The 27,647-nt window shown below is 41.8% G+C and overlaps 1 protein-coding gene across 1 annotated transcript; it reads right to left on the reverse strand.

Moving 5' to 3' along the window:
• Positions 1–927: 927 nt before the first annotated feature.
• LOC148511535 (uromodulin-like) lies at positions 928–24,421 on the reverse strand. The gene is made up of 9 exons (XM_088442143.1): positions 24,355–24,421; positions 21,578–21,655; positions 17,070–17,287; positions 16,699–16,853; positions 15,839–16,090; positions 11,817–11,973; positions 2,946–3,024; positions 2,266–2,295; positions 928–1,478 (listed from the first exon to the last, which is right to left on the reverse strand). Exons 1-9 carry the CDS (start codon positions 24,404–24,406, stop codon positions 1,414–1,416), a joined length of 1,086 nt encoding a protein of 361 aa, XP_088298269.1. The 5' UTR covers positions 24,407–24,421; the 3' UTR covers positions 928–1,413.
• Between the last annotated feature and the right edge of the window lie 3,226 nt (positions 24,422–27,647).

A 27,647-nucleotide genomic window follows, 5' to 3' on the forward strand; every position in this document is an offset into this window, starting at 1 on the left:
AACAAAAAATGTGATAGCACACACATATATGTATTTGGGGCCACTTTGGATAAAATTACAAACATTAGGGTACTTGATAAGAATTTGTTATTATGAGGTTACATGATACAAATTACTGAGAAACCCTCATGTACATATACTGTATGCACAAATAACAAGTATTGTCTGCATTTTAAAGTATTGTTCTGTTTATATTCTGCACTTGCTCATCAATTTAACATGGACAAAACTCAGATTTCAGACATACAGCAAAAGAAATAAACCCCATGAAAGCCTCTAAAATAAGGGTGCTCCATATAGCCCTTTAACAGAAATATGTTCAGTCCATAGGAATGTCTTCAAGCATTGAATAGGGATTGTTTTATATGTAGTAGTTATATTGTAATAAATGCGTGGGCTTTCAATTCAGGCTTCCCATACCCTACCAGCGGCACAGAGACACAAATTGTCATCTGATCACTTGTTCTGTTACCTGAATGAACAGGCCAACAATTTGATCTTCATACATAGTTAAATTACATCACATATCTGGCCTTGTAGATAATGGACCATTTGACTGGAGTCCAGTACATGTGAGCAGTTTTAAAATGTGAGATATCTATAGCTCCAACTGGGTTGGGTACAGGGGCATTCTGAGCACCGGCATCCCCACCGCCAGGATCTTAACTAAATCCCTGTGCCACCTTACGCTTAATAAGGTTATAGTAAGTGTAGGGTAGAATTATAATTCCATATTTATAACCTTTGTTTGGATACATCTAACTATACTTATAAAACAGGCCAGCTCCTTGTCCTAGAAGTACAGTTCCATTTACAGTTTGTGGCACAAAGGATTCCAGAATCATATTTGTTTTTACACTTAGTAATGTTTCAGGAAAATGTCAGCTACAGGAGGTGGTTAAATGAAAGATAGTAAAACCATATTGCTTTCAGAATTTACAATAGAACTTTATTTTTGAATACATATGGAATACAGATGACAGGTCATGTGCATGTAAGTAATACATGTATGCTTTACACATGTAAAGCTACGCACAGGGAAAAAAGTGCATATTATCGTGTGGATGGCAAAAGTTCAAAGCATTAGTCCAATACTACTGAGGCGGCCCCTGTCCCAAATAGCTTACAGTGTGAATATGTCCATGATCCATAAATAAACAAAGCAAGCAGGTAATAATGTACCAGACTTTTGACCACAGTGTGAGTACTGTAACATACAGCATAGGTCCACATAGACTATCAGTATTGTAATTGTTGCAACTTGTCTCTTTTAGCTCATATACTTGTGACTGGAAGAGTAAATAATGAAGGTTGATGCACAAAGTAAGTAATAAGAATGTTTTTCTCAATCCAGTCTGATTTTGTTCAAGTTGTGGACTTCCATATTGGCACTAACAGGAAGCAGTAATGCATTTACATCAACTTCACAAAGAGCAGAGATGAGATGAGTGAAAACAGCGTCCATGGCATGGGGAAACCTACAATAAAATACAAACATAGGTTTTGTCTATGCAGCATAATTTGGATAAATATATGTTTATATATTCGGGACACAGGATAGAAATGTCATTGATTATCTGTATCTCAGAGCAATCATTTACATTGACATAGTTACTTTGCCATAAATTTTTTTTAGTGATTTGGTTCAATACCTCTACTCAGTATAAAAAGCTTTAGAAAAAACGTATTCTTCATTTTAATATTAAAATAAGTTTATTAATTTGATTATTAGAAAAATAAATTAAGATATGGAATAAAATGTAATTCATACGTGACATAAGCTATTTATTATATATACTGTTGTATGTTAAATACAATATTTTAAAATTTTTTTTTTCAACAAATGGAACTGGATGAACAAATGTGAGCCCCCATGTATGAGCAGAAGAACAGAGCATGTGCTTCTAGATTTGGTGGTGCACACATTCATACGTCCCTTATCCCTTATGTGTCCCCTGGCAACTGTATGGGCTGTCATAGTGGTATTAAAGCCGCTACCACAGCTGTATTTTCAAGTGTTCCCTGCCTATGTAGCCTGCAACCACTGCAGAGAACTTCAGAAAACAAGATGTCTGCATATCATTTGTTTGTTTTCTTTTGCTACCATACTGATATTAGGGGTTGGTGTAATTAATGGATATTTTCCACTTTCCAGCAATGATTAGATGTTTTGAGCCTTTGACATCGTTTGCACACTGGTATGATTGCTGCTTCATTAAAAAAATAGTGGCCACTTTTATGTAGGTAAATTACATAAGCACTTACGGTCAACTGCTCCAGAAAAGACAGTTTCATCTGTAAAAGGTAAGCAAATGTAAGGTTAGAAATGTGCCCTGCATAGATTAAAAGGATACATTGTGTTTATCATTACAAGTAATAATAATAATAACAAACAATAATATGGCTGAAATGGGTGAAGTCACATAAATGACATCATAAAGTTAGCATGCTGAACTGGAATTATCACCACTTTTGTATTAAGTTACAATATAAAGTATAGAATCCCCCCACTGTAGAAGTGCAGTTGATGTCCCCTCATTGGGACTGGCTAACAATGTAACCATTTATGGTGTACTGTAGGTGGAAGGGGGATATCACATGCAGTGTACTATTTGGAATCTGTTTAATTAAATACATTTTAAAGATCAGTTATTTTGTAAAGCTCAATTCAGAGCTACATGTAATAATATAAGTGGTGAAATGTATACAAAGATATATTTATTATTAATTTTGTTAAAAGTGTTACATTTAGGACAAATCATTAAAGGTCTTTCTCTGTGAACATTACACTGTACAGACATGCATAAGGTGACTCTATTACTTCATTTTATTGTATATCATTAATACTGTTATACAAAAATAGTATTTCTGAGAACTTATTGTCAATGTAAATATATGGTTACTAATTTTACTGTAGTTAGTTGATTTATTACAGGGCTACTTACAAGCTGTAAGTTCTATACCGACACTTGCTACATTCCCATCTGAGGAACGATCATCTGATTTGGTGTCGGCACCACAAGTCTGTTCAGCATAGAAAAGACAGATATGGAAATGTTAGGGCTCTTTACAAGTAGAGATACTTTTAAATATATCACCATTTATAGTAATATGTGACATTACTATAAGACAAAGAGAAAGCAAAGAAGTAGGAAACACAAACTTCATAGCTTTTATCTAAGGATAGTATATGATAATTGTATATATTATCTAACATATATTTTTGCACTGTGCTAGGTGTATACATTTTTCTATAAAATGTTATAAAGTACTATGTAGGTGCAATATACAGTGACCATCTATTACCAAATTCACTTTGCAGCACTGAAGGAAACCTCGTCATCCTCTATGTCCTAATCCAATTTTTTAAAACCATAAAGGCTTTACAGTTCTTCCTAGCTACCCAATGGCTTGTAGGGAGTACATAGTGTGATTGTAAATTGTATTTAACGTTTTGATTTGTCAGTTAAATGCTAATTGCAGATTAATTCAGTACCATGACTCATTATTTCATAGTCATGGTTGCTAGAGTAATACATAGACAAAGAAGGAATGTGTAAAGAGATTGGTTGTACTGTGAGCCAGACAACACATTTGTATTTCTGCTCAAGGATACTGCATAAATGCGTTTTCTCCCCTACTGTATTTCGGGTCAGCACCAGATACACAGGTTTTGCTCAATTTACTGTATATAGGATGCTTGATAAGGAACAACAGTTGGAATAAATACTGCACTGCCTAATAGGCTATACTCCACAGGATTTACTGCAAGATTGGTCTGTAGGATCTCTCCCTGACAATGGGTGCTTGCACAAGTGTGGTCAGTAGACCGTGCATGCTCAGAACAGTGGCGGGTTCCCAAAGGGAAAGTAAAGTAACTTCTAGCACATCACAGGGAAATTCATGTGATCTTTAATTTCTTATTGCCACAATAACAAATTATAATTATTGAACCTGAATTCTGGTAACTAATAATTATTTCACATGAAGTCAATTTTTTGAGTAAAGTGGTCAAATTGATTTATTTATCATTATTTTGAGTACTACTCTGTCATCCCATACTGATAAAAGCAGTGAGGGCAAACAAATTTGGTGATTAAAGAACCTTCTTAGATAATGCACCATTACACAAAGATTTAAATTCTCGTGGTGTTTATCATGTATACTCAGAAATGCCAAGGTGCTGATCAGAGCACCATCACCATGCAGGGTCTAACGTCAACAATTTTTCCTCAAAAATCCATACAGGTGCACAGGAAAATGAGCAATGTTGTGCCACTGTAATTCTCGGGATGTGTGCAACCAAAAACCACAGACCCACATTGCCAATAATGTAATTCTCCCTTAAAATTCTGCCTTGCCTAAGTGTTCAATGTCTTTAAATTTTAACGTGCAGGGATCTGAATCATTAGACTTATGAAAATGTCTATGAATACTATTTTATTTATTTATTAACACTTGAGTATCAAACTCTTTCTTGAAATCTTGTCGTTTTTTAATTAAAATGTACATGAATGATTTAGTATTGTCAATATATTGTAAACCACATCCATGTTTGCATAAATAAATTGCAAAGAATATCTCACAATGCATCAACCGTACTATGGCCCTCATTCAGAGCCGTACGCTCTGAGCAGAGCGCACGCACTGAATGAGGGCCGGGCTCCATTTTCATGGAGTGTCCTCCTGGACGCTCGTATAGCTGTGGGTCACCACCCACAGGCTATACGAGCGTGCTTTGTGATGGCCGCGATGGTCGAGACCATCGCGACCATCGAAATTGCGAGCCGGAGCCTGCGGTTGAGGTTTTCAACCGCAAGCTCCGGAGTGATTTTGGCTCTATCAGAGCCAAAATCACTCCCACTGACATCACTAGTGATGTCAGTGGGCCGGCTTCTGACGGGAGGCGTTCCCGTGGGAACGCCCCCGTCAGGGAGGCACGCCCCGGCACGCCCACCAAAGGGGGCGTGCTGTCAATCAACATTGACAGCACGCCCCCTTTGATCGGACACAACGAGCGAAGGACTTTCCTTCGCTTGTCGCGTCTGGCGCATGCGCACGACGGAGCTCCCTCCGTCGTGCACATGCTCAGTCCATAACATCGACCCACTTGCGAGCGGACAGCCGCTCGCGAGTGGGTCTGAATCAGGGCCTATGTCCCTATTGTAAAATGCAATAGTACAGGTTGAGTCTCCCATATCCAAATATTCCGAAATATGGAATATTCCGAAATACGGAATAATTTTGGCATGACTCATATAATGAAACCTTTGATATTTGATGGTTCAATGTACACAAACTTTGTCTGAGGCACAAATTATTAAAAATATTGTATAAAATTACCTTCAGGCTGTATGTATAAGGTGTACATGAAACATAAATTAATTTCATGTATGTACACAAACTTAGCTTGAGCCACAAAATGATTGAAAATATTGTATAAAATTACCTGCAGGCTGTGTGTATAAGGTGTATATAACACATGCATTCTGCGTGTATATTGGGGTCCCATTCCCAAGATATCTCATTATGATATGCAAATATTCCAAAATACGGAATATTCCATTATGCAAACTACCCCTGGTCCCAAGCATTTTAGATATGGGAGACTCAACCTGTATATGCTTTTCTATTATTTAATAATAAAAATAATGATGATAATAATACTCTCCACATTTTAGTGTTTTCATAATTAGAACATGTCTTCTTACGCTAATGTATATAGATTTGCAGTGGTTTGAATGAGAGTGGCCTGTGTTTTATCTAACCAATAATAATAATAGAGGCCTATGTTATTCTGAGAATTGTATTTATTAGTGTATATTTATTAAAATGCACAGATTTGCCCTGATAATTAATACCATGACTGCAGATGATGAGTGGGACTTGTCATCCACATATACTGTGAACTATGGCCCTCATTCAGAGCCACTCGCTAGCGGCAGTACGCTCGTTCCGAGCGATGTTCGCACATCTGCGCATGCGTACGGATCGTTATACGCATGCGCGAACCAGTCAGTGCGGCCGAAATTCATGTGCTCGCAATATAGCGAATGCCTGCTATTTTGAGTGACAGAATGAGGCGTATGTGGGTGGTAACAGGGGAAGGTGCTTGAAAACGGGGAGTGGAGATCAGAACGCAGGCGTGCTTAAAGGTCAAAACGGGCGTTTTATGGGTGTGCATAATTAATACAGCAGCGTCATTGACCACGTCACTGGGTTATTTTATAGCCAGAACTGCTCGCAAGATTGTGGTAGCAAAAACCAACCACAAGAATAGCGAGCAGTTCATACGCTGGTCGATGTACTCGATTAATCTAATAAATAGCGGACATGACGTATGGTGCGAGCGGCCAGGGGGCGTTTTTAACAAATAAACGAGCGTATGTTTTGCTCGCTCATTCAGACTTAGAGGTGTGAACAGACTGCAATTTGCGAACGGATCATTTGAATAGCCACCCCTTGTTTTTGAACGAACGACCGCAAATAGCGAACGGCTCTGAATCAGGCCCTATAACTGCAGATATATAATGATGATCATTATCCTTTATTTATATGGTACCACAAGGGTTCCGCAGCGCCTTACAAAGTACATAAACAAATAAGCACACAAGAAAACAGTTATAAACAGCACAAAACAATCCAGGACAAGGACTTGATTTATAAACATTGCTGCATAACACATAAATAAGCAGCAGAGTGTCAGCAACCAAGTGTTAGGTGCCCTTGTAGGGAATTAGGAGTAGATCATAGAATAAGTAAGGGAAGGAGAAGCATGTGAGGGAACAGGGCCCTAATTGTGGAAAGTGATCAGCTCAGTCTTAGACACGTTAAGTTTAAGAAAGCGCTGGGACATCTAGGAAGAGATAGCAAAGAGACAGATAGAGATATGAGTAAGAAGAGAGGGGGAGATGTCAGGGAAGGAACAGCAGATCTGAGTCTCATCAGCACGGAGATGATATTGTAGGTCAAAAGAGCTACTTAGGACATATAAAGGAAGAATATTAGAGATTCAAGTACAGAACCTCAGGAGACATCTAACATTAGTGGAATTGGGGGGAAACAGAAGGAACAGTCAGAGCGGTAGGTAGACAGCCATGAGAGGGTAGTGTCACATAGATCAAAGATTTGCATGAGGAGAGGGTGTTAACCACAGTTTTAGAAACAGCAGAAAGTTTGAGAAGAATAAGTATAGAGTAGTGGCTCTTGTATTTGGCAGCAAGGAGGTTATTGCCAACTTTTGTAATCGCAGTTTCAATGGAGTGGAGCGGATGGAAGCCAGACTGTAAGGCGGTTGTAAACAATTTGGTCAGAGAGATGGAGGCAAAATGGAGGAGAGAGATGGGCCGGTAGTTGGAGAGAGTGTTAGGATCAAGATTAGGCTTTTTAAGTGTGGGGGAGACGAGTACATTCTTAAATGCAGAAGGGACAGTGACAGATGAGAGAGAGATTGAGTAGATGGACAAGATGGGCAAAGGTAGAAGGAGAGTGGTAGTGGAGGAGGCGGGGGGGATAAGGTTAAGGGGGGAGAAGGAAAGACCAGATGAGGGCCATGACTTCCTCTCCAGATACAGGGGAGAAAGATGTAAAAGTTGGTATGTAGGAGTGCGCTGGGAAAGGACGGGGTGGAGTGCTGAGGGTATGGTAGGATGTGATGTCCTGACAAATGGAGTCAAGTTTAGATTTAAGCTTGGTGGCAAAGTCAAGGGCAGAGAGTGAGAAGGAGAGGCGAGGGGGGGGGGGTGGGCAGTTTTTGGAGTTGGAAGTAGTGAAGAGACACTGGTGGTTTGAGGACTGGGAGGAGATTATGTTCTTGAAATATCACTGTTTAGAAAGGAAAAGGGCAGCACTGTAGGATGAGAGCATACCTTTGAAATGAAGAAGTCTGCATTAGAATGTGATATCCTTACTGTGGCTCAGCAGTTCATGAATAGTTTTGCAGATATTTAGTGTATTTGGAATGCCAGGATTGAGGTGTGGATCAGCGAGAGTGAGTAATGATTGTAGGAGCAATAGAGTCAAGAGCAGAAGTAATGTAGGCATTGTATGGGGAAGGGGCTTGTACAGGGCAGGAGAGAGAGAGAATAGGGGGAGAAGTGAGTCATGCAGGGAGAATTAGGAAATGGTTTTGATAGCCTCTATGTTACACTTAGTGATGGTAACCTTAGGAGGCAGAGGTAAAGAAGGAGTGAGGGACAAGTTAAAAGAGAGAAGCTGATGGTTAGAGACAGGGAATGGGGAATTGGTGTAATCAGAAATATCACAATGGTGAGTGAAGAACGGATCAAGTGAGTGTCCACTCACATGGGAGGGTGAGGAGGTCCATTAGGAAAGACCAAATGATGGTGTGAGGTAAGGAGATTAGAAGCAGAGGATTCTGTGGGAATATTGATAGGAATATTGAAGTCACCTAAGATGAAGGTTGGAAGGTCTGAGTAGATGAAGTGGGGAAGCCAGGCAGCAAAGTTGTCAGGGAATTTGGAGATAGGGAAGGGAGAAAGATAAAAGACAGCTACTCGAAGGTGAACAGGTTTGAAGAAACTAATAGTATGAAAATGTAGAGAATGTGATGTTTTGCTGCTAGTCACAGCAATATGAAATAAAGTTCATCAAAATTATCTTGCATGGATAGGAGCTCCAAAATTAGCCAGTCCCTGCAATGTTATTAGAGTGAAGTGACTACATCAGAAATCACTTCTCTATTGGGACTCCTGTGCACTACTGTGCATGTGTAGATGATAAGTTCCACACATTGTCTGCTTTGAAGGGTTCCCACCAAAAAATAAAAAGATGTGTAATCAAGACCTGTAATGAAATTATGGGGAAAAGTTTTAAGCCCTTCTATTTCCCCAACCCTGGCACCTACAAAGATGCATTTGAAAGAGGGGAGTCCTCTATTTTTTTTGTATAATCTGTTTTTATTAAGAAAGTCACAACAAAACATCAATATAGAGATGTTGTAGATTTTGCATAAAAATAGTACACAATATAAATCCATTGCAGTATGTAAACATACACCAACACAATATCTGATAGACACCAATCGCAGACACAAGACTGTTGATAAGGAAAAGTAAACACCACAAAGAACAATGGAGCAAGACCACATGGAGCGAGGGTAATAGGAACCATGGCAGGTTAAGACCCTTGTGTAATTCTTATATACATCTGAGTCTTTATAATCCAACCAAGGAATCCACATTTTTCAATCCTGGTGCCCCTATAAAAGATGTCAGTATGATAACCAGTTTTTGGGGCCTATTTATCATTGGGGACAATATGGCCCCCGATGGTGAAGTATCACCTTGCTGCAGGGGATACTTAATTATCCACCTCTCCAGGGGGGATACTGAACACTGGAGAAATTCATCCTTGCTCTGATGCGGGGGCAGCTGCTCTGAAAATCAGCTGTCCCCGCGATTAGTAACACTGCTACAAATGTAACAGCGTTACTTCCCTCCTCCCACGGATGGATTATGTGCATGTGTGACCTGAGGTAACGTGCAAAGCTGCAAGGGAGGCAGGGAGGAGGTGGCAGAAGGATCCGACTGGATCCTTCTTCGCTTCCCAGGAACTCCTTCACATAGGAAGGAGTGGGGCTCCGATAACAAGCACCATCTAAAGATGGCATTTGTTCTCGCAGGCAAACTCAGAAAACGTAAAGTTTTCAGAGTTTGCTGAATATCAGGTGGTCCTATGATCCCTGATGACGAATGGCCCATTACCTTAAATATGCAGAAACTAGCATGTATAATGGGCCATTTAAGTAATGATGAATAGGCCCCATTAAGTCCTACACTCCACAAAAATAATTGCAGTTATAGGTATGATTGGTCACATAGTGCTCAGTCATATTTGGAAAGCATAGCACTTGACATCATTGTGGGTTGATAGCTTAAAAGGAAATTCTGAACGCTGTCTCTAGTAAAGATCTATTTAAAACTTCCTGTGAGAGATCCTTTTTTTTTAAATGTCACTTTATAAACTTTTGTTTGATTCTTAAAGTTCCAGTACTTCGACAGTTGCACCTTAATCTAGTTAACTGTGAGTATGGTACTGTATGTAATTCTTCCAACTGTCTAAATCAGGGATGGGGAACCTCAGGCCAGGGGGCCATATAAGACCTGCGGAATCATCGGTCTGGCCCTCTGAGCTTTTTTCTGCTAGCCTCATATGGCTAGCAGGGTGCCTAGAATGGCACCCTGCAGCCAATATCTATGCAGCAGTGCAACCTGGAGTGTCGTTAGGATGCTCCAGATGGAGCGTCCTCAGGATGCTTCAGATGGTCATGCCGCTGCCCTTACAGCTCCCTGGAGCATCCTGAGGATGCTCCGGGCATTGCTATAATCACAGGTGATTGTGGCCCCACCGCCATGTGGCATCACATGGAGGGGGCATGGCCTGCACCAGGCTCACGAATAATGTTATATATATGAAAATGGCCCTTGGCTGAAAAAAGGTAGCTTTAATATTATAGATAAGTCTAAGGGGCATATTTACCAACTATTGGATTTTAGACCCAATAAACAGAGATGAGCAGTTCGGTGTTGACTTGGTTCTCACTGACAAATTAGTGCAGGTTCAGATTAGCTTAAATTTATTTTATTGGCTATCTAAAACATGGAGGAATCCTCTCCCAGTAATTTTTTGTGAAATGTAGTCAATAGGTTACAGCGTATAACACCTTCAGATGACGTTAGTTTTGGGGGCCAAACTCTATCAGGACTCCTATGCGCTATTGCACATGCGCGGTCTGCTGATCATGCATGTGTGGTGGCCATTGCCGGGAGGGCTTCGGAGTCCATAGGCTACAGAGAGTAACCAAACTTTGTAATGCTTTGAAGTCTGGAGCTTGGTAAATCTAACAGAAAATGTTATACCTTGCACCCAACAATGGGTCAAATGATTGGGAGGCAAATTTGTGGGATTAGGGTAACCCGGTCCCTTACGAATACAACAAAGTACTTAATTACAAATTGTGACTGTAAGTAAAAAAAGTGGTGGAAGCTATATTTGGTTATATATTTTTACTTAAAAAATGCAGATAAAAACCTGTAAAATAATCCTATTATCTCATCCCATGGAGTTGTGGTCTCAGAATATGTCTATCTAGGAATAGTGTAGGAGAAAATAGTACAAAATGCAGATTTTAAATCAAAAGTGTGGTTAGCAACCACAGGCAAAAAAGTAGAAAAAATGGAAATAAAAAAACAAATAGTAAATGATAAAAAGGAATGAAATTAAATCAACCCAATCCACAATATTTCAAACATATGAATCGAGTATTATAGCAATGTCCTGCCTGAGTTTAGGGGGTGGCGTCCCACATCTCTAAAAACTCATGTAGTTTCTATGATTGAGTCTGACCTTAAGAAATCCAGATAGGGATCCTTAAATAAAGGTATTGCCCAAAAAAAGAAAAAAAGTCCTGATAGATGTTACTGGTTCTGTTTGAGAGGAGTAAATCTGACAGCTTCTCAGCCCCATAGAAATCTATGGAGGCTTCGGCAGCTGTCGGAAATGGAGGCACTGTACGAAATTTGCAGATAATATGCTGTGGTCCCTCCATGGTACATTCAGGTGATACTTAATGTTTGCAGGTACCCCCTGAATATCCCACAAATATTACTGATAAATAGGCCTCTAAATAAGAAAATATTATATTAGATTTTCACCTTAACCAGGAACACTGATATCTTTGACTCTCGTCTGCATGCATATCAGTCCCATATTATGGATATGGCTTATTTGAAATATAAAACACATTTTGGTATGAACTTAGTATAGTTAGGTAACGTCGTCAGATAAAGCCTTACCGTAATACATTTGCCTTTGCAAAGTGTTACATCCGCATAGATGTTGACATCATCATAGTTAGTAATCTTGAAGACTTTTAATGTGAATCTTGCTTCAGTACCATCTCCATTTTTAGTTATATTGATTAGCTCAGAACCATAACTGAGGTCTGGGCACCTAAAAAATGTAAGCAGATGATAAATGAGTAATTAGACTCTGCCCCTTTTGGAGCATTACATCTCTATTCATTTTGTTCCCAATAATAATTGTAAAAGTGTCTACAGTATGTATTTATTTTATTTTGTTATAATTAAACTAGCATTAGTGTAAATAATACAGCTGAAATAAATGCCACCCTTTCTATAATGCAGTTTTGCCCTGTGCTTCGTTATTTCAGGTGCTGTGAGATGGTCAAAATTGATTGGAATGACTGGAAATGACTTGAAATGAATGCTATTGATGTTAACAATACTATAGGAACAAAAACAGGTTAAAGTTACATGATTTTAGCTGTTTTCATAAATTTTTAAAGAAGTCCAAATTGAAAACAAGCCAAAACACGTATAGTGGTTTTACCAAAACCAACACAAGACAAAGGTTTAGAACCAATACAAAAACATAGGGGTCTATGCACGTCTCTATTTATGTCAGACATATTTATGGCTTACAAAATGTGTAGGGGTTGTTTCCGGCTGCCTGGTAGTCCCTCAGCCAACAGCTCAATTCATGAACACAATAATATTAGTATATAACATTTTACTACAGCTACAGCTACAAACTGCCATATAAAGGATGAAACAGAACTGCTGTGCATGTCCAGTAGCAGCAACTTTTCCTACCAAGGCCTGTATTCAACTAGTTTTGCACCCGCGATACTCTTTCACATGCCGTACTTTTCGACGACTTTGCGTGTTTTGGCCTAAAACATTTGTGGTTGCCCCCACTATTCACCGTATTTCATTCCAAAACACGTGAAAACGCGTCCCGGCGAATGTGAGACAAGCAAAGTACTAACAGAATTGGGAAAATCAGTCTGATACCCCCCCAAAAGATACACTAACATTGGGGATCAATGTAGATGCCCCCCGAATAGCCCTAATAAAACTATTTGAGCTACTTAGGTTGTGTCAATAGGTACTAATTAGCGTCTTTATACAAGTGGTGAAGAATAGCATTAAGCAGGTTTTTGTTGAAAATAAGTAGTCCTGTCAAATTTGGGGTACATGTAAATGGGTGCTAGCATGGTTTAAAGTCGCTAAATTAAGTTTTAAAAAACGTAAAAAACGCACCTCAAGCAAACACCTGCAGTAAAAGAAAAACACCTCACCAATACTTGCAGACCCCCCAAAAGTCTATTTTGCTAGTTTCAAAGCTTGTACCCCCACTTTTTATTTTTCACCTCCATTTTCAAAGTGATTTTTGGGGTGTTCCTCACTTTTTTTTAGGAGTTTTTTGACGCAGTTATCCTTTGGGGGGCTGTCCCAAGGGTGCTGAGCTTTGCACCCCAAAATAGCAATTTTGCACTTTGTATCTCCACCTATTCAGAGGCGAATCTTTTTTGCGTATTACATTGCATTGACTTTCCGCGTACGCTAAAAGTGTTTGCAATTGAATAATGCAAAAATGTTCCTACTGGTGAAAAGTTGCAATCTGCGTTTCTTTTTCGTGGATTCTGACATTTTGCGGCTAATTGAATACGGACCCAAGTCTGCTGTGCATGTGGATCTGAGTGCTCAATCATTGCAATGGACCAGAAGCTGCCAGCAAAAAGAGACAGGCATCTAATCATGAAGTGGGAGAATGTGTGCTTATTAATCTCAGCTCTGTCTCCTACTAGGTATACTATGTAGGTATATTTATTATGGGATTTTACAGTTTCCTGGCCACATATTATTTATATTACATTTTTTTTTTAGATAAATTTGTTTTGATACAGAAATATTGTTTGTTAAGGTGCATACACACTACGCGATATTACTGAGTGATTGCACTATTACGACAGAGTAATCGTGCAATCGCTCAGTAATTGTGCACAGATCGTGATGCGCCCTCCCACCGGTCATTTCCGTCATCTAGCATCACCTGAACATACAGAACAATCTGCCGATAACGATAGATTGGCCATGTTCAGGAATGCTGGAATGTGCCTGCACTGAATGACTTATCGTTCAGTGTAGGCACTACAGGGCATCATGAACAACTGTACGATTATGATGTCGTAATTGTACTGTCTTTCCTAATCGCCCAGTTTGTACGCACCTTTACACTCTCTTTCCCATACAGCCTACAGTATAGATTAACATTTCTCAAACTTGGTCTTCTGTGACCCCAACAGTACATGTTTTTCCAATCTCAGTATCACAAGTAACATAATTACCTTTGGATCTTTTTAAATGTGTTAGCCAAGAATGAATACAAGTAATTGTTTTCTAGGTATTAGTATATCAGGAAGCAGTATGATTTTGCAGTGAAGTGTGACAAGAAGACACATGTTAATTAGCATCTGGTGTCCTGTGGACTCTGAAATTATGAGGAATACTTTTCTCGAATACTATATAATATGTTTGAATCCCACTTTCAGATTCATAACAGACACATTGCAAGTTACATGCAATTCTGCGATTGAGAAAATATACCAATTTTTTTGGGTGTACACAGTGTCGGAGCACATGCACCAATTTTCTGTCCAACTCTATACCAAAGCCAAAGTATTTGCTCATTGGCCCTGTCAAATCTAGTTCCACTTAGTTGGGTCAGTGTAGTGTACAGCTCTATCAGATTGGCCATCGCTAGGATTGAGGCAGTATTCCAACTACTTATTTGAATTGATTCTCTATATAAAGAGCACTTGTGCTATGTCTGAGTTTTTTCATTTTCAGACTAACTAGGGGTTATAGCTCCTGATGAATTGGTCAAGAAGACATTGATGAAATCTCTGTGGGCCGTGCTACTTTGTGGACCTGCAAAAACAGGAGGACATTGGTCTTGGTCCCTGCCTTGCTGGCAGAAATACTACAAGTGTGGCTCAGTAAAGGACAGCGCTCCAATGAACTCAATGATTATAGTCCCTATAGTAGGGATGAACCTTCCTTACAGCAGATAGCACTCAATTAATTAGCATTGTTGCTATATTATATGAAGTCATGACAATCTTTTCACATTACTTAATAAAAATATTGTTTATTAAATCTAATGCAGAAAAGAATGCCATTGAAATATTAAAGGGGAAAACAAAAGACGTCTATATTTCATGTATCTTAATTTCATATCTATTTGTGTTTGTATTCAATTATATTTTGTATGGAAATGTGACCTTTATTAATAACTATCATGACCCTATTCTGTTTTATGTATATGATACTTGTGTATAAATAGTGTAATGCAAATTTAGTATTTACAACTAACACTATCAATCCACATTTCTATGCCTTCTGTACACTATTCTTATGCTATAGTATTAGTTAGGCATACTGTAAGTGTACACAGCAGCAACACCTGATATACATCAAGTGAAATGCTACTACTGTAGTCTTGAACTGAATGTATTTTGGGATGCAAATGATTTAACATATGCAGGTAAATGCATTTTATCAGTTGTGTCTTTTCCTATCTATGTTCTAAGTGTAAATGCATACAAATGTAAATGAGCCCCTGGATGTACATATGAATCAGGAACAGCTCAACTGTGGTGAGTTCATGTATAGGAGAAGAAGTATAAAATGGGTGTAATTTAACATATAGATTATGCTGTGTTGCTTAAGTCATCTGCCATATAAATGGCCCCTAAATGAAAGCATAATACATCTAGACAGGATAAAAAGCCATTAAATGCAATAAACTTTTTAAAAGTAAATGTAATATTTTCAAATTCTATTTCTGTTCTTGTGCTGTGGCCGGGTGGCCCTAACATAAACTGTGTGGAATACTTGCACATGTTTAGAACCAAAATTACAATTTAACAAGAGTTATATACTAATCTCCCTATTCTATGAAGACATTGCACATAAGAAAGCAGTAAGAAAGCTTGGCATTATCAGCATACCCATTTGATCCAGTAGTCAAATTATAGTAATTTGTATTAAGTGTTGTTCCCCCTGGGCCGGCATATATCCTTAGCACTTTAGTTGAAAGTGTTTCTGCATCCAGTTCTGGTATCCAAATTGAAATGTATATAGTTTGTTCCACTGTCAGTACAGTGTCACTCGTAATTACTTCGGTATATGTGGCATCTGTATATGCTGCCATAGTAACAGTCACGGCACCAACTGCTCCTGGCACAGTTAACTGTGTTTGCCTGAAATATACAGATATAAATATATATATATGAAAACAAGAAATATTCTCTTATAATCCCCTGTCAGGGTTATATAGATTTGAGCATGATTTTGTGATGAAATACACAATATTGTGCTTATTTTAACAACAATGACATTAAGGTTCAATTATCAATTTAAATGGAATGTACTGTATGATCCCATTTAGTATATCCATATCTACTAAGGCCAACATCTAGATGTACCATAGCAAAATACATTTCATAACATTACCCTGATAACAATAATAATACAGTAAGTCACATATATGAAATCAGAAAAGTATACGGAATATTATGTATTTCTCCATGGGATTAGCAAAGAATGCGTTATAGTAAAATATGAAATGTATCACACAGTATGTCAGGCAGAAGTGACAGTAGTTACCACAGCAGAATGGTATCATTACACTGGATATCCTGAGCTGGCAGATTGCTGCTTATTATGGCAAATGTATTACGCATTGGTATTATTGTGACTATATATACACTGATTAATGCTTATAATATGCCTCAGACACTGGCCAATTATGATATAAATGTATTGCCTTAGACAGTCATAGTAAGATGGGAATGTGGATCATACTTACGTAAATTTGGGATGTAGAGTGACATTAAGTTGAACGTTATTGTAGTTTAAGGGATAGGAGCAGCTCACATCCGCAGTAGCATTGTTTCTGGTTACGAGGAATCCCCCAGGATAAATGTGCAGGGTATTGGAATAAGTGACGTGAGTATCATTTATCTGTGAAGAAAGTCAATCAGACTTTATCTGCATCAACATAGTGAACAGAGAGCTAACATAACTGTATTCATTTCTTTATTTCTGTTTCCTTTCTTTCACAGGGAATTGTAATTATACTAATCCGGAAAACTTTTGTGGGTTTATTTTTTGGTGCACTTTACAAATATTAACCAAAGTTCATATAGTAACGAATTAGTTTGTACAGTTTTCACTTACAGTTACATTGTTACCGCACTGCCCGATCTTCATTGGATTATGAAAAGTCACTTTAGTTTCATCATTCACAAAATATTCAGCACTACCACACTGAGCCCCAGTGTTATCAATCAAGGCCAAATTAGAGGCACTGTATTGGCTCTTTATCAGCTGGCACTTCGACATGTAGATGTTCATAACTCCACTAAGGCACTCAACAGTTGGAGGCGGAGGTGTAACTGAGTGATGGGAAGAGAATAGGGAAAGTTGTAATAAGATAATGCTAAATGCATACAGTGCTATTCTGAATCATACACACAGCTAGATTTATCAACAAGGCAAATATTGCATGTTCGTACGTCCTGCACACATATACAGGCAACTCTATGGTTACATTGCTTTTTAGATTTGTATTAGGCCATGCCCCCTCACATCTCTAAATCAGGTTATGTACTTTACATTTCCTCCCCTGCAACATAAATTATTTGTTTCCAGGGCAATTGTTGCACCCAATAGTTGTATTTGCTCCTAACTTCAAATCAGCCCCATTATATGCATATTAGCATACTGTATCATAATATAACAATAAAATAGTTATAATCACAAAAATGTGCATTTTAAGCCACAGTGTTCAGTAATTTTGTTCAAGTACTTTGGCAGGCCTTTGTAGGGTATCATGGGATCAATGAAGGATATACTCTGCAGGATTTCTATTATTACGTTTTGAAGGTGTTTGATAGAGGTGGTGTCTCCAATCATGGCATTGAACAATGGGTAGGTGGGGCCACCATGATTTGTGGTATTCTACAGAGTGGTGGTGACATGATTCAATTCATTACGGAATTGGGAGGTTGGTTCATTCTCCTGGGAGTCAACACTATGCAATGCAGACTGTGGCTCAAAATGCAGAAGATGCTGATTAACTTTACAAATACATAGGGGTGACTTTATTGAAACCAGTATAGTTTACACATCTGAGCAAGCTGTCTAATGACAAGGAAACACGTTAGGCTATGCATCAGTGATAATATTTGTGGAATTACACCTATCTGCCTTTTGCCATTTTATGACATTGGACTATTGGACCCCCCCCCTTTCCTGGCACCCCACACCACAACATTTTTTCAACACCCCTCACTCCACCCCAGTAATTAAATCCAGTCTGTTCAGCCCCAGTGTGTCAGCCTCATTCTTTCCCCCAGCCCGTCAGCCTCATTCTCACTTCATCCCCAGCATGTCTCTGCCTCGTTCTTCCCCCCAGCATGTGTCCCAGCCCCAGCGTGTCAGCCTCGTTCCCCCCCAAGCCACAGTGTGTGTCCCAGCCCCAGTGTCTCAGCCTCATTTTCCCTCCATCTCCAGTGTGTCTGTCTTGTTCTTCCCCCCAGCGTGTCCCAGCCCCAGCGTGTCAGCCTCTTTTCCCCCCCAGCCCCAGCGTGTGTGTCAGACTCTTTCCCCCCCAGCTCCAGGGTGTGTGTCAGCCTCTTTCCCCCCCAGCCCCAGGGTGTGTGTCAGCCTCTTTCCCCCCAGAGTGTGTCTCAGCCTCTTTCTCCCCCAGCATGTGTCTTAGCCTCTTACCCCCCACCCCCAGTGTGTGTCTCAGCCTCTTTCCCCCAAGCATGTGTCTCAGCCTCTTTCCCCCCCCAGCCCCAGCATGTGTGTCAGCCTCTTTCCCCCCCAGCCCCAGGGTGTGTGTCAGCCTTTTCCCCCCCCAGCCCCAGGGTGTGTGTCAGCCTCTTTCCCCCCTAGTGTGTGTCTCAGCCTCTTTCCCCCCCAGTGTGTGTCTCAGCCTCTTTCCCCCCAAGCATGTGTCTCAGGCTCTTTCCCTCCAGCATGTGTCTCAGCCTCTTTCTCCCCCAGCATGTGTCTCAGCCTCTTTCCCCCCAGCATGTGTCTCAGCCTCTTTCCCCCAGCATGTGTCTCAGCCTCTTTCTCCCCCACCATGTGTCTCAGCCTCTTTCCCCCCAGCATGTGTCTCAGCCTCTTTCCCCCCAGCATGTGTCTCAGCCTCTTTCTCCCCCAGCATGTGTCTCAGCTTCTTTCTCCCCCAGCATGTGCCTTAGCCTCTTCCCCCCCACCCCCAGTGTGTGTTTCAACCTCATTCCCCCCCAGCATGTGTGTCAGCCTCTTTCCCCCCCAGCATATGTCTCAGCCTCTTTTCCACCCAGCATGTGTCTCAGCTTCTTTCCCCCCAGCATGTGTCTCAGCCTCTTTCCCCCCTAGCATGTGTCTCAGCCTCTTTTCCCCCCAGCATGTGTCTCAGCTTCTTTCCCCCCAGCATGTCTTAGCCTCTTCCCCCCCACCCACAGTGTGGGTCTCAGCCTCTTTCCCTCCCAGTGTGTGTCTCAGCCTCTTTCCCCCCAAGCATGTGTCTCAGGCTCTTTCCCTCCAGCATGTGTCTCAGCCTCTTTCTCCCCCAGCATGTGTCTCAGCCTCTTTCCCCCAGCATGTGTCTCAGCCTCTTTCCCCCAGCATGTGTCTCAGCCTCTTTCTCCCCCAGCATGTGTCTCAGCCTCTTTCCCCCCAGCATGTGTCTCAGCCTCTTTCCCCCCAGCATGTGTCTCAGCCTCTTTCTCCCCCAGCATGTGTCTCAGCTTCTTTCTCCCCCAGCATGTGCCTTAGCCTCTTCCCCCCCACCCCCAGTGTGTGTTTCAACCTCGTTCCCCCCCAGCATGTGTGTCAGCCTCTTTCCCCCCAGCATATGTCTCAGCCTCTTTCCCCCCCAGCATATGTCTCAGCCTGTTTCCCCCCAAGCATGTGTCTCAGCCTCTTTCCCCCCCAGAATGTGTCTCAGCCTCTTTCTCCCCAGCATGTGTCTCAGCCTCTTTCCCCCCCAGCATGTGTCTCAGCCTCTTTTCCACCCAGCATGTGTCTCAGCTTCTTTCCCCCCAGCATGTGTCTCAGCCTCTTTCCCCACTAGCATGTGTCTCAGCCTCTTTTCCCCCCAGCATGTGTCTCAGCTTCTTTCCCCCCAGCATGTCTTAGCCTCTTCCCTCCCACCCCCAGTGTGGGTCTCAGCCTCTTTCCCTCCCAGTGTGTGTCTCAGCCTCATTCCCCCCCAGAATGTGTCTCAGCCTGTCCCCCCAGCATGTGTCTCAGCCTCTTTCCCCCCAGCATGTGTCTCAGCTTCTTTCCCCCCAGCATGTGTCTTAGCCTCTTCCCCCCCACCCCCAGTGTGTGTCTCAACCTCTTTCCCCCCAGCATGTGTGTCAGCCTCTTTCCCCCCCAGCATGTGTCTCAGCCTCTTTCCCCCCCAGCATGTGTCTCAGCTTCTTTCCCCCCCAGCATGTGTCTCAGCCTCTTTCCCCCCCAGCATGTGTCTCAGCCTCTTTCCCCCCCAGCATGTGTCTCAGCCTCTTTCCCCCCCAGCATGTGTCTCAGCCTCTTTCCCCCCCAGAATGTGTCTCAGCTTCTTTCCCCCCAGCATGTGTCTCAGCCTCTTTCCCCCCCAGCATGTGTCTCAGCCTCTTTCCCCCCCAGAATGTGTCTCAACCTCTTTCCCCCCAGCATGTGTCTCAGCCTCTTTCCCCCCAGCATGTGTCTCAGCTTCTTACCCCCAGGCATGTGTCTTAGCCTCTTTCCCCCCCACCCCCAGTGTGTGTCTCAGCCTCTTTCCCCCCAGCATGTGTCTCAGCTTCTTTCCCCCCAGCATGTGTCTTAGCCTCTTTCCCCCCCACCCCCAGTGTGTGTCTCAGCCTCTTTCCCCCCCAGCATGTGTGTCAGCCCCTATCACCCCCAGCGTGTGTCTCAGCCTCTTTCTCTCCCCCCCAAACCACTGCTACTTACTTACCTTATTTGCTTCTTCCTCTTTGGCTCCTCTCGATCCCTTCCTGCAGCCTGGCCCCTCGTTATGACACAGTGCATGTGACGTCATGATGTCACGCGTGCTGTGTCATAACAAGGGGCCGGGCCGTGGCTGGTGTCTGTCTTGTTGGAGCCGCAGCGGCCAAAGCGGACCCGCTCCAGCTCCAACCATTTAATTAATGGGGACCAGGTGGTGCAGGGGCCCATGGTGAATTAATTAAATGGTTGGAGCCGGAGCGGGCCCACTTTGGTCACTCCGACTCCAACCATTTAATTATTGGGGACCAGGTTGGTGGGCAGCGGCGCTGTCAGATGCAGGCAGCCATTGACCCCTGCACCACAGTGGGCCCCCGGTGCAAGGCACCGACTGCACCGCCGCAAGTTCCACCCCTGGAAGGGTTCCTTGGTAATCAAAAGCCCAGAGTAAATCTGGGATCACTTGACTGCATGTCCTACCTGAAGGGTACATTAGTACCTGCTAGTATTTCTAAATGATGGGATATGACCTGAAGCTCAGACATGTAATCCATGCTCTGATAGACAACTAACGACAGGGGCCCAGAGGATAAACTATGTGTAACTGCACATACTGCACAGGCTATGTGTCCAATTTTATGTATACAAATCAATTGTACCATGTTTCAAAAAATGTCCCTCTGTAATTATTAATAAACAGAAAACTTGAAAATTAGTAATGCAGATAACAATAGAGAGTATGCATACTGTACCTTCTCTAGTGTATTTACTAAGGTCGCAAGTACAATTAGCAAGAGGGTCTGTACAAGGTGTCTCAGCTGCAGAATGCACTAGAGGAAAAGAAAAGAAATGGTATATAACACAATATATGCTTGTTCCTGATACAGTTACTGTATCATACTGTTTATTAGCACATTTATTAACAGTGACATACAGTAATGTATTAATTAATGCTATGCCAATCATAAAAAATGACATGCTGGCCATAATAAATTACAATTAGTATTTACCAACCTATGGGCCTGATTCAGACCCACTCGCGAGCGGCTGTCCGCTCGCAAGTGGGTCGATGTTCTGGACTGAGCATGCGCACGACGGAGGGAGCTCCGTCGTGCGCATGCGCCAGACGCGACGAGCGAAGGAAAGTCCTTCGCTCGTTGTGTCCAATCAAAGGGGGCGTGCTGTCAATGTTGATTGACAGCACGCCCCCTTTGGTAGGCGTGCCGGGGCGTGCCTCCCTGACGGGGGCGTTCCCACGGGAACGCCTCCCGTCAAAAGCCGGCCCACTGACATCACTAGTGATGTCAGTGGGAGTGATTTTGGCTCTGATAGAGCCAAAATCACTCCGGAGCTTGCGGTTGAAAACCTCAACCGCAGGCTCCGGCTCGCAATTTCGATGGTCGCGATGGTCTCGACCATCGCGGCCATCAAAATGCACGCTCGTATAGCCTGTGGGTGGTGACCCACAGCTATATGAGCGTCCAGAAGGACGCTCCATTTTCATGGAGGCCGGCCCTCATTCAGAGCGTGCGCTCTGCTCAGAGCGTACGGCTCTGAATGAGGGCCTATGTTTTCATTCTTAATACAGAAATAAACACTTGTCTGCAGTGCAGAACAGGGTAAACATTTAAAATTAGTTTTTTAGAAGTGGAGATGTTGCCCATAGCAACCAGTCATTTACCTAGCACCTTCTGGAAGGTAACAGTAAGAATTTGATTGGTTGCTATGCATACATCTCCACTTCTACCCCTATGTGTTACTTTACTTTCCTAACACATTTTCATATTACATACATAGGGGTCTGTTCATAAAGATCATGTCGATGCGATATATAGTGATGTTTAATAGCCATTCATGTACACTTACCTGTCCGGCGATCCCTCCGTGATCCCTGGACACAGTGAGAAAACATATTGGGAGCCCGATATTCTGTCTGTATTCTTACTGCGCATGCGCCGGCATCCTAGAGCAGCAGGTCAGATTAGACCTGCTGCAATGAATGCTGGGAAAAGGGGGCGGAGCCAGTACCAGGTGCTGGGCAGACAACAGGGAAGTACAGTATGCCACTTCCCTGATCTGTTCGGCATGCGAAACAGACTATGCCATCTTAGATGGCGAATCTGTACCGCAGCAGAGGAACGGAAAGCTGAGCTTTTCATTTCTTTATGAATTGCACTCACCATACAAAAGTATGGTGATGTGATTCATACACAAAGCGGGGGTGCTGCTGGAGAAGGAATACCCTACAATGTAGATGAAGAATAAAAGTAGATGAGTGTCACTTACTGAAGATAAAACTGATGTGTAATTACTAGGGATGTGCGCCGGACCATTTTTGTTGGATTTGTATTTGGCTTTTATTCGTCGTCCGGCATTGGATTTGGATTTTTTACAAAAATGTTCAAAAATTTTTCAAAAAAGCTAAAATCACATAATTTGGACTTTTTTTGTTCCTAGAGTATTGATAACATTAATTTCCAGTCATTTACAGTCAATTTAGACCACCTCACAGCTTATAATATTGTTTTCATCATTATTGGCCAAAGGTTGCAGTGAGCTGACTTGTTAGTTTCTAAGCGACAAAGCAGCAGTGCAGTGACACAGACACCACAGTTTAAAGCACATTTATGAAACATTGCCTCACAGCAGTGGCAGAAATGAAAGGTCACACAATATGGAATTGTCCTGGGACATGTTGGATATTAAAAAGGACATGCACACTTAACAAACCAAGCATTTCAGTGACCGGGACAGCCACTTTTGTGGAAGTCACGGTGCTTATAGGCTTATAGACACAGATGGCTACTGCCCAAGGAGTCACGGTGCTTTTACACACAGAGGGCTATTGCCCAAGGAGTCACGGTGCTTATACACACAGAGGGCTATTGCCCAAGGAGTCACAGTGCTTATAGCCTTATACACACAGAGGGCTAGTGCCCAAGGAGTCACGGTGCTTATACACATAGAGGGCTAGTGCCCAAGGAGTCACGGTGCTTATACACACAGAGGGCTATTGCCCAAGGAGTCACAGTGCTTATAGCCTTATACACACAGAGGGCTATTGCCCAAAGAGTCACGGTGCTTATACACACAGAGGGCTATTACCCAAGAAGTCACGGTGCTTATAGCCTTATACACACAGAGGGCCACTGCCCAAGGAGTCACGGTACTTGTATACAGTAGCAATACACAGTGGGATACAGCACAAAAAAAAATAACTTAAATCAATTTTTTTTTCCTTTTTTAATGTTCTGTTTTTTTTTATTTACACTGGAGCAGATGGGCAGTGCTCATACATCAGCACAGCCAATGGAGTCTGGAGTCTGGACACATACAGCGTGCAGTCTACCCCCTACCCTACAGTCACTTAACAGCACAGCCAATGGAGTCTCTGGAGTCTTTAGACAACTTTGCCTATTGGTTCATGAATATGATTGGTAAAGCTAATACATGAAATTATTGTTTAAATCAAATATCCACATACATAATTGTGTGTAATTTTGTTAAAATGTATTTTATTGTTTCTTACCTGATAATAACTGAGTGCACAGCACCAGGAGCAGTGTTATAAAACTCTTCATTGTTGTACAGATTCTAGAAGAGACAGGTATATGAGCATATTTCCCATTCATTGAAAATAATATATCACCATCTTTTAAACATTACCTATTTCTCTAGTTACATCAAAGAATCCCAGTTTTTGACTAAATTTTCACAGAAGATGCAGTTTTACTTCTTCCTCTCTCTGTTGGATGATAATGCACTCTGGGCCTGATTCAGAGTTGGACGTTCTGAAAGAGTGCTCGCTCTGAATCAGGGCATTTTTTATGCAGCCTCCGGGCCGCTTGCATAGCTGTGGGTGACCAACCACAGCTATTGGGTGCGGCCAGGTGATGGTCGCGACGGTCGAGACCATCGCAACTAGTGGGGCTTGCGACGTGACCCTTGCGGTAGGGTATCATTCCCGCAAGCCCCAGTGAGCTTCTGGCTCTTAATAGAGCCGGTAGCTCATCACTGACATCACTCGTGATGTCAGTGGGGCCGCCCCCAAATGGCAGGCGTTCCGTCGGGAACGCCTCCATTTGGCCGGCAACCCTCCCTGCCCGCCTCCAAAACTGTGCGAGTTGTCGATCAAAATCGTCAGCCGCCCCGTTTTGGTGCGAGACCTGGAGCGACGAAGCGCCCGTCGCTAGCCGGGTCTCGTGCATGCGCACGTTGGAGCCGGCTATGGCGTGCGCATGTGCAGTAGCCAAACATCGACCCACTAGCGAGCACATAGCGCTCGTGAGCGGGTCTGAATCAGGCCCTCTGTGTGGCAGGACATCAATTTTTCTGCTAATAATAGTTCTTGCAAATGTAGGGGTCTATGTACTAAGTCTTTGAGAGAGATCAAGTGGATGGAGATAAGGTACCAACCAATCAGCTCCTGACACTTTACAGGCTGTGTTTGAAAAATGTCAGGAGCTGATTGGTTGGTACTTTATCTTCATCCACTCTATCTTTCTTCAAGGCTTAGTACTTAGACACCTAGTCTACTAAAGTAAAGCCTGCATTTATATAATCTATTTGAAATGCATGTACAGCATACTGTAGTGAGCATCACAGACTAAAATAGGGGAAAGACTACAAGAACCTATTTCAAACAACTAAAGACTTTAGATATACGTTTAGTTTTGTCATGGTGTGTTAATGTTTATAATTTTAGGTTAATTATTATTGAGGATCCTGTAGGTCTGTCAAAAATATTTTTTTTAAAACTATTCTGATCCTAGTATGTCTCTAATACTCCTTTTCCACCAAAATTCTGTGTCTGACCCGTAGTTGGAACAGGGTTCCTACCTGGATCAGACCCATGATTTTGACTGCGCCGACTCGGGATATTCCCGAGTCAGCGCCGCTCACACCGGAGTCGGGTCTGCATAGACCCGGCTTTTCCGGCATGTAAGTGGTCGCTTGGAGATTACGTCATCCAAGCGCCACTGAAGCCGGACCAATCAGCCGGCTTGCAGCGCACTCCAGGTCATCGTGACCCGAAGTGCACTGTTCTCGCAGCAGGGTTTCACGGGCTACGCCCGTGTTAAACCCTGCTATTTACCTGGGTTGGATTGCCGGGTCACTCGACCTGGCGATCCAAACCTCTCCCCTTTTACACCAGGGAGCTGCCAGGGTTAACCCTTCAATAACCCGGGTTTTAGCTCCGGTGTAAAAGGGGTATTATGTAGCTCTGTCAGGATAAGCTGAAAATGCTCAACAAATAATACAAAATATAACAACTAAAGACTTTAGACATACGTTTAGTTTTGTCATGGTGTGTTAATGTTTATAATTTTAGGTTAATTATTACTGATGATCTTGTAAGTCTGTCAAAAATATTTTTTCAAAACTATTCAGATCCTTATATGTCTCTTATGTAGCTCTGTCAGGATAAGCTGAAAATGCTCAACAAATACTACAAAAGATAGTGGTGGCTGTGCTAAGTCTTAGAGAGAGATACCAACCAATCAGCTCCTAACAATCAGTTTACAGAAAGTGTTTGAAAAATGACAGGAGCTGATTGGTTAGTACTTTATCTCTCTCCACTTTATATTTCTCCAAGGCTTAGTACATCTACCCAAGTAAAAAAGAAAAAAATATTTCAACACATTGGAGATTAAAACAAAAATCCTACAACCCTTAACATTATCACTAAAATGTACTTGTCTAATCAATGGTTATCTGTCTAATGAACATTTTCAGAAAATCCAGAATATGTGAAATTCACAATATGGCATCTCAATTAATTTAAATTATTAAATCAATATAATTTGCTAATTTTGTGATCAGTCAGTATGATAGTACTAAAGATTGTAAATTGAAAAATTGCATCAAGCTTGAGCATTCAGTAGACAAAGCTGCTTAGTATGATTATGCATATGTCAGTCGGATAGGTATAATTACCGTGTAGATTAGATGATGAGGACTGCTGTGTAGAGACTTTATTACTGAGCTACTTATATACTGTTTGCTGTTGTGCCTGTAGATTAGCCACAGGATGTACGATGACGAGGAGTGGTACATACGACATGTGCCATTCCTTTCTAACCAATGATGTGAGGTATTTGCCTCAAGGTGAGAGAGATTCTGCAACAAGTAGAACAAAACAGTAAATAGGTTTTGTGTGTTCATAGCAAATAATTACAGTTTTCACAATTCTGATTCATTGTTGACCTAATTTATAATAAGTACTGGACTGCCTGTTTTTTCACTATTGTACCTAAATAGTCGACCCAGCCCTCAGTATGGAATATTCATCATTGCTAATATGAAACTTCACATCAAAAGTCCAACCTAATATCACTTTGGAATTAGACAATTGTTTCATAAAATAATGTTCAGGTATGTTTCATTTATGACATAAATTAATCAGGGAAGTCAGAGGACATCTGAACTGTTTTAATTAAATCTATCACATTTTTTCTAATGGGAAAAGTGTAGAGTGAGTGCTGTCACTTGTGAGAAGGGAGTACCGTCTTCAGAAGCAAGGGATTTCCTTATACTGAGGCCTTGTGCCCATCATAAAGCTCTATAGACCCACTGTAACGTAAACTACAACAAGGGAGTAGTGTAGGATTTTGTCTCACTTGGCTCTACCATTTGCTCTTGCAACCTGTGTTTATATTAACTAGAAAATGGACCGGCATTTATTTCTTATCTGACCAGGAACTCTGCACATGAATATTGCTTCCATAAGCCACTCTGTGACCCAATGCATGACCATAACTAGGGATATGTGACTGTTGCCACCACACAGAACGCAGGGTTCTGTGGGTAGCACTGTGGCTA

The sequence above is a fragment of the Taudactylus pleione genome, unplaced genomic scaffold, assembly GCF_031769625.1.
Source record: "Taudactylus pleione unplaced genomic scaffold, aTauple2 ptg000305l, whole genome shotgun sequence".
NCBI lineage: Eukaryota > Metazoa > Chordata > Amphibia > Anura > Myobatrachidae > Taudactylus > Taudactylus pleione.

Coding starts and splice junctions, on each gene's coding strand:
- LOC148511535 (XM_088442143.1), bottom strand. CDS start 24,406: ATGAAGAGTTTTATAACACTGCTCCTGGTGCTGTGCACTCAGTTATTA. Junction 3,025..11,816: donor GCAAAGGCAAATGTATTACG/GTAAGGCTTTAT, acceptor TATGCTGAACAG/ACTTGTGGTGCCGACACCAA. Junction 2,296..2,945: donor CGGTATAGAACTTACAGCTT/GTAAGTAGCCCT, acceptor TACCTTTTACAG/ATGAAACTGTCTTTTCTGGA.